Source organism: Photinus pyralis, unplaced genomic scaffold (genome assembly GCF_008802855.1).
Source record: "Photinus pyralis isolate 1611_PpyrPB1 unplaced genomic scaffold, Ppyr1.3 Ppyr1.4_LG4, whole genome shotgun sequence".
Classification (NCBI taxonomy): Eukaryota; Metazoa; Arthropoda; class Insecta; order Coleoptera; family Lampyridae; genus Photinus; species Photinus pyralis.
In genome coordinates this window covers 3,308,475-3,316,343 of record NW_022170511.1, presented here as the reverse complement: position 1 = coordinate 3,316,343, position 7,869 = coordinate 3,308,475, and the positions used below count along the sequence as shown (strand labels likewise).

Below are 7,869 nucleotides of genomic sequence, written 5' to 3'. Positions count from 1 at the left end.
TTTTAAATTTTCGGCCCTCCCCCAATGGATGTAGCAGGTGCTGTTGAAATAGGACAGTGTAAAAGCAATGTTTTTTGCTGCAATAATAAATATTAATCATTCAAAGGTTTTTTTTTATTTTGTTCCAATGCCAAGTTAGTTTTTGTATTTTCTGTATAGTGTACTCTAGATACTCACTATAGTATGACAATATGTAGGAAGATTTATTGTTAAAATGAAAAGTATGTTAAACATTTTACGTAATGCTACCCTACTCTGGGATTGCTAGAGGTTGTTCAATGTGTACACTCTGACACCAGAAAATATCTTCATGCCTAACAGGTAAAAATGAGATGCTGGATGTTTACCTTTTGTTGAATTACTGTTGAAGGAGAATGGGAACTTTTTTTAAAATTTGAATGGTAGTTACCCCTATTAGTAGCAAAATAATCGGGGCAAATAAAGTCTTATGAATCACAGTCTGCATATTTTTTTAATATACTGATAATTACAGGAAGTTTTGTAAAATCAAAGCCAACTGAAAATTATAAATTACAGGTCCTCAGTGGCAAAAGAATGTTTCCATTCCAACGTTTACATATTTTAAAAATTGAGAACTTGAATGAGGCATGAATTCTCAAGCATTCTGTATATCAACTTTTGAACAATTGTTATAGGTAGGTAGGTACCTATGTTATTTAAGGCATGTGCTTGTTCCATAAATCCTACAAATAATACGCCGGCATTGTGATTATTATTTCTAAGAACCAAAATATAAAACAAGTTAAAGGGGCGACAAAAAATGATAATAACTGCACGCAAGAAATATAAAATTGCACAACAAAGTGGTTCAAAAAATAAAAAGATTCATAGAAATAAATCAAGAGAGAGAGAGACTTCACAAACAAATGATTCATAAGGTCAAAATTGTAAACAATTCTCGCATACACTTTCTTTAGTCAGAAACGCCCTTGAAATTGTTAATCTGAGAGGAGCGGTCGTTTTTTTGCGTAAAGTAAAAGGTTCAATTCAAAGCGGCTGTACTCCCACTGATCTGGTATTCCCATATAGTCTAGTACCTTTTCATGCAATGTCGAAGGCTGTATCTCAAAAACTACTTATCGTATCGATATCAATTTGATGTTGCTGTTTAGGAAATTTAATGTAGATTAACTTCTTATTAGACAATTTGGCCCTATCTGTAACCGTTTCCCTGTAAAATGGTAAAAACCACGGCGAGGGACACTTCAGTGAGGAGAAGGGGGGAGGGGAGGGGTTGGCAACCGGCATTTTTGGATTCAGCAGGGTCGAATTAGTAAAAAAAACACCAGTTACCAAAAAGTAATACGATTTGCTTCTAGCACTTCATTATTTCCAATTCAGGTCTTGTCTAATAACGGGCGATCAAAAATGAGTTGCTGTCGAGTCGCCTTTGGAAGTTCAATTTAAGTACGATTTCCCATGCAAACAAAAATTCCAAAGGTGACTCGACAGCAACTCATTTTTGATCGCATAGTATATACAAAAGGGTACTCCCTGTGAATTGAAGTCAGCCATGACAGTTGCCAGAGAACATTCCTCGACTCATGCGCCGCCCATGACGGCTTTTGGTACTACGCGACAGTCGACGCGTAACGGCCTCACTTCTTAATTACTATGCGATCAAAATTGATTTGCTGTCGAGTCACCCTTGGAATTTTTGTTTACGTGGGAAATCATATACCTATTATATATTTATTATTACATATCGGACAAATTTCCTGGAAAATATAAAAATTTGTCCGATAAGTATTCTAGCACGATTAGGGTATTGTGCGCGGGTGCACCATCCTGTTGAAACCAATAGTTTCCAACTTTGTATTTTTTGTGTGCCTTACATCGTAGTATTGGTAATAAAAACGCTACTCAATACAGTATGCACTTTTTTACGGGCCATATAAAAAAATAAAGTTGATGATGATTTCTCCAAAACGAAACGTTGTATTGAACATCTCTTAACGCTATCTTGTATACTTAGCTCAAAGAGCGGCAACAAGATTTTTTTATTTTTTGTATGTATTCAAATAACACCAGAAAAAAAATAAAAGCCAGACCGGCAAATTTCGGTTTCTCTAGCATTTCTTCCAAAGTAATCGGAATTTTCTCGTTTTCTTCACAGTATGATAATAATAACATAGAAGAGAAGTTATATTTTTATGTGCACTAAAAGGATAGTGTGTAGAACCAGTAAACAAAAATTCAACATTGAAACAAAAATATTCGTTGTTGGTAGGTACTACCATTGAATTTATAGTTATAAATTCAATGGTACTACCACACACAACAACGAATTTTACATGGAAATTATAATCCTCCGAAAAAAAAAGTGCCTATAGAAGGTGCTAACAGGAACCGTCCGTTTCCAACCGTTTAAGCTATGGCAAATGAAAACAAAATTTGACATATTAAGTTTTACCGTGATATTTGTTATTTTCAAAAGTAATTTTCTCAGTCACAAAAAGGGTCAATTTACACTATCTCCTATCGTTATGGAGATCCCAGTGGTGAGCCACGAATAACCACCCTGTATAGTGTACAGGAGAGTAGCAATAACAGTTAAGTTCTTGGAGCCTATTTCAAACACTGGGACCTGTTCTACTATGGGATTTGACCTCTGATTCTGCCAATGTGAGTTAACCCCTGAATTCCCAAGTTCAAATTGGACTTGGCTAATGCGTATACCCTTAGACTATGAAAAAATTCCTTCTCTAAGCGTATACCAAGCTAAATTGAATTCATCTCTGAAATTACTGGAGATCTACCTATTGAAGTCCTTGAATATCTATTTAAATCATTTAAAATCATCTCCAACTGGTTTTGCTCTCTGTTATGGCGGAAGGGTAACCTAGCTGTATCTGTATGGTCCATGATCTTCATATAATTTAGCTTGGTATTTAGATGGGTTAGGCCAAAGATCATAATACAGTCACTGAATATGTTATTTATGCTGCAGTTTGGTATGATCTTTGGTTATACCTGGAAGTTATGTAAATGTAAGGCTCTAAGAGCCTTAGTAAATGTATGGGAATGGAATGGGTCGCATCTCAGATTAACAATTAAGGTAGCATTCGCATAGCAGTTTTCGCAGAACTATAGACAAAAAAGCAATGGATTAGTAACATAAAAAAACCCAAAAATCTATAGTTTTTATTTAATGTAACACACAATATATTATATAATCATAAATTATAAAAACATTAAAAACTACTACATGCAAACTTAATTACAAACTAATTTCTTATTACAGTCTTATTTTTCTTTGACATTAATTTAACTTCTTTGACTTTAGACGCAAACCTCAATGCGTTAACAGACTCACCGTAACACTCCTGAAAAGGCGCAATGTTGACAAACATTAAAGTTTTCGAATTACCACCCAAACTGCTTTGTAGCAAGTAGGTCAATTTCGAATTACGATAAGGAACGTGATTCTCCTTGTTCTGCAGCGCCGACATAACCGACCCTAAAGCGGTCAAACTCTTATTTATATTTTTCGTTTCGGTGATACGCTCCGAGGTTTTGGCACTTTCGGAACCGGCCAAATCGACCAAACTCAACGAGCCGTTGTGTACTGTATTGAGATGAACGCCTGTTAGACTAATTTTGGTGACGACGTGCGATCTTGAACTGTGTTCGTTGTAATTTGTAGATGCTACCGCACGATTTTGGATGGCACGTGATATGAGAGTGTGCAATTCCTGAGGCGAATGTACGGGATTAATCGTCAAATTTCTTACCTGTAAGAATTAATATTTAGGCTTGACCAGTGATCATATAATTTAACAAAACTTGATGGCGACTTCACTATTATGTATTTTGAATATCAATGGTACATTATCGCTATGTCTATTTAATTTGAAGGTTTAATAAATTTCAATCATAGATATAGCCCCCTTCAAAATTGTCACATATTCGCAAATTCAAAAAGAGATGCTTATAATGGGCAAACAAATTATAAACGATCTCGAGAATTGTTAATAATCACTAATTAGGTTGTTAACAATTACAATAAAATATGTTACACATTACCGTTATGCCTTTCCCCTCGTTGAAGCAAATGTCCAAATGCTCTTTACTCTGAAGTTTCAGTAAATCTCGAATACTTTCATTGTAAATTTCCAAAAAACTGGCTTCAACAGTGTAACGCCAGCCGATTTTCTCATACTTTGCAATCAAGTTGAATATAAAGTCGACAGTCTGAGGAATCATACCTGGAGAAGAGCCATCACCGCCCTGCATCGTGTAAGTTTTACCCGAGCCAGTCTGACCATATGCAAAAACGCAGACGTGATAACCGTCCATCGCGCTTTGGATTAGTTGTGATAACTCGTGAAAGACATCAACTTGGGATGCCTCCGGTTGAAAAACTTTATCAAATACGAACTGCAAACAAGCGTCGTTTATCCTTGAGCCATTAAGCTCGTTGGTTTTTTTGATTTCCAGCATGTCTTCGTCGATAAACCCGATGTTGCATAATTGTTTACTGTCTTCAGAGAAAAGCGCAGGCCGAACACGGCAGAATACACGTATCGTACCTTTCAGATCTTGGATTTGATTATGCATAATACGCCGAACATGTTCATGTTCTTGTATTCTACCCTCATAAAGCTCCAGCAGTTGTTGTTGCGCATAATTAGTGTCCTGCAACTTTAATAAATCTTGACGAAGGAGAGACTGTGTGTTCTCCAATTCTCTTATTCTTGCCTCATTTACTGCGCCAGCTTGAATTGCCCGATTCAAATCATCTTCGAGATTCGCCGACTTTTTCTTTAACAGTGCAAATTCATTTAGTGCATCTCCAAGTTGGTCAGTAGTGGAACTTAAAGCAGCATCTTTGTCAAGCAAAGTTTGTTGTAATATTTTATGTTTTTCCAAGAGTGCATTGAAACGTGCCTTGTAATCATAAGGTGGAATTTTTGCAACTTTGGTATTGGTAGGTGCCTGCGCAGGAGGATCTACGGCTACTCTTTTACTTCCAAGCTTCACGGATGGAACCGTCTTCAAATTTGGTTTGGCAAAAGCTGGCCTCTTGTTGATTGTGGTTAAGTTAATTGTTGATTGTGCATTTAAACGAGACACTGGTGTTGCACCAAAATTAAGATCGGAGCATGAATTCGAGCGTCGTACAATTCTCCTGGCGGGTGGGTGAACGATGTTGTTGTTTGAACGAGTAACTGATACGCTGTGAGGTACACGAGGATTAAGAGGTTGTTTTCTAGAAGAAAGAGGAATTCGTGTTCTATCCATCATCTAAATCCGTAAGTCTATAAACAAAACAAGTACATTAAATGTACAAAATACGTAGGAGTTAATTACATACATGTAATAGGCAAGTAAATCCCTTTTGCAAGCCAATCAAGTAAATAATTTACCTATTCATTTTGCATGCCCCCTTTAATGTTTCAATAAAAAAAAGTTCGTTACATTTTAAATTTAAGCGTCGTTAAAAGGAAGTCTCTCAAGTATCGTCCACGAGATTGTACAACAATGGGTGCGTTCAGCAGAACAAACCGCGTTTGCGCTTTGATCCAGTGTTGTTACCTAATATGAGGGAAATTTCCCTTTTCGAGGGAAATTCCGCGGCAATTTTAGATGGTGTGGGAAAGTGTAGGGAAATGCGAATTTCTACGATTTTTGGGGGAAATTGACGAATTTCGACAATTTTCAAGGAAAATTTGAAATCCATGATCCAGTTTACTTATTTTTTGCATTGGCAATTGGCATCGGGAGTTAATGTCGAATTTAGCAGCAGGAGCCAGAACCAGACCACATCCACGCGCCTGCCGCTGTGTCTCATATACCTACATAAACTTTTTGATAAAGCAATATTCAAAAACCAATGCAAAGAAAATTGAAAAGGAGTAATAACGAAGAGATAATTTTATTTTTGTTATAGCGCATATCTTTTATTTTATTATACATATATTTTATATTATTATTTTTGTAACAAGAAAGAAATACATTAATTTTATTTTTCCATTTCCTGTTCGAGTATATAATTATATATAGATGGCACCATTGTTGCATTGCACTGTCTGTGCGGTGAAAGGATGAGAGAAATTACGGAACCGACGAGAGAATTTACACCGGAGTGAAAGGGAAAAAGAGGGAAATATGGAAACCTGGCAAGGGAAACGCCATAGAAAATATTAACAACACTGCTTTGACCTAGGTAAAATAAACATGACCACGTGATCACGTCTATTGCATTCTCTTATGAGATGGAGTGTTTGGAGTTAACTCCTTTTACTCTCTCTTGTAATAAAAAACGATACGGTGTAAACATTTTGTTGTGTTGATCCTCTTGAGTAAAAAATAAAAGGAGAGAACCTTGCATTAAAAGGGGTCGACACGGTAATGGACATGGCTATTTCCCACCACCATATATTCTCTCCTCATATTTCACTCGTAGTTGATCAAAACATCCAGAAGTATTATGTGAAGTTAGCGTCAGAGTCATATGGAAATAAAAATAAATTACCAGTAAAAATAGTATATTATATACCGCGGGACTGAAGTAGTACTTTTAATCCCGAAGGTAAAGTTTATGGCCCGACCGAAGGGAGGGCCATAATTTACCTGAGGGATTAAGACCACTCCTTCAGTCGCAAGGTATATACGATATTTTTCGTACTTCCGAAACCGAAACACTTAATATGTATGAAGTTAGAGAACGCGTTCTTTCAAAAAATCGCTGCTTAACAAGTTACCATAGGAACGTTGCGTTGGTATGACAATCCCTATGCCATGGTAACAAAATAATTTGGAAACTGTCATTGCTAGTGTCATAATTTTGGTGGTGGGTGACAAAGGTGTATTTGATATTGATAAAAAGCAGCCAAAGTAGGTATAGAATTGATACCACCGAAATCCAAAAAACTATATGAGCAGCAGTACGATGCGTTTAAGAAGTAGTGCCACATACAAAATGTGGAACAACCTACTGAAATTGCCTTGTTAGTAATTTCATCCTTCCGGGATTTTCGTCTAAATTTAATCCCGGCGGGACAAAAAGTGACACTTCAGTACTTGTCATAATGGAGTGAAGTTGTTACTTTAGTCCCGGAAGTACGAAAACATATATAAAAAAATAAGAGCTCGCCCCACATTTATTTATAACATTTTTGTTAGGTATGGATGAAGATAAAACACTACTCATGAAAATCGAACCAAAACAAGAAGAAGAAATCCATTCCTTCCTTCAGGGACACATTTCAGTAAGCAATGAAGTTGTGGTGAAAATAAAGGACGAAATTACCATTAGTACACCATCTTCTAAATCTTGCAATGAAGAAGTACGGCAAAACTCTGACTTTCAACGTCACTTTTTAACCCTGTGTAAAACAGTGTCTAACGATTTTAAATGTACTAATTGTGATTATCGGACAAATGTTAAAAGCAACTCAAACAACATCTTTTAATACCTAAAGTTTCTGAGGATTTTAAATGTGCTGCTTGTGATTATGGGACTAATATTAAATACCTCTTTAAACGATATCTTTTAAAACATAAAGTTTCTAAGGATTTTAAATGTGCCGATTGTGATTACGGGACAAATGTTAAAAGCAGATTCCAACAACATCTTTTAATACATAGAGTTTCTAAAGATTTTAAATGTGGTAATTGTGATTCTCATTTTGCCTTTTCCTATTTTTTTTAACAACGTTATTGTTTATTTAAACCCAGACTTATATTAATTTTATTCCTGAAAGTGAAAGCTGAAGAGATTACCTATTAATAGCGATAAAGGACTGGTTGCTCTTATCTAAAATGCTAAATCCCTCACGGTTTTCTTTGCAGTTACTTATCAGTTATCATCCTTGGGATTGTCTCCACACACCTGTCCATACG

General features: G+C 36.0%; 1 protein-coding gene and 1 long non-coding RNA gene across 2 annotated transcripts; one reads left to right on the top strand and one right to left on the bottom strand.

Moving 5' to 3' along the window:
- Window positions 1-3,152: 3,152 nt before the first annotated feature.
- On the bottom strand, window positions 3,153-5,472 carry LOC116168628 (protein claret segregational-like). The gene is made up of 3 exons (XM_031484560.1): window positions 5,339-5,472; window positions 4,048-5,282; window positions 3,153-3,755 (listed from the first exon to the last, which is right to left on the bottom strand). The coding sequence occupies exons 2-3, from the start codon at window positions 5,266-5,268 to the stop codon at window positions 3,249-3,251; spliced, it is 1,728 nt and encodes a 575-aa protein (XP_031340420.1). The 5' UTR covers window positions 5,269-5,282; window positions 5,339-5,472; the 3' UTR covers window positions 3,153-3,248.
- A 1,334-nt stretch (window positions 5,473-6,806) lies between these two features.
- Window positions 6,807-7,465, top strand: LOC116168963. The gene is made up of 2 exons (XR_004144889.1): window positions 6,807-6,861; window positions 7,150-7,465. It is a non-coding gene; the product is annotated as an uncharacterized LOC116168963 (long non-coding RNA).
- The last annotated feature ends 404 nt before the right edge of the window (window positions 7,466-7,869 follow it).

Bases quoted from the DNA above. Each gene is read 5' to 3' on its own strand.
- LOC116168628 (XM_031484560.1), bottom strand. From the start codon at position 5,268: ATGATGGATAGAACACGAATTCCTCTTTCTTCTAGAAAACAACCTCTT. The intron at 3,756-4,047 runs GTAATGTGTAAC...TAATTCTTACAG, and splicing joins ACGAGGGGAAAGGCATAACG to GTAAGAAATTTGACGATTAA.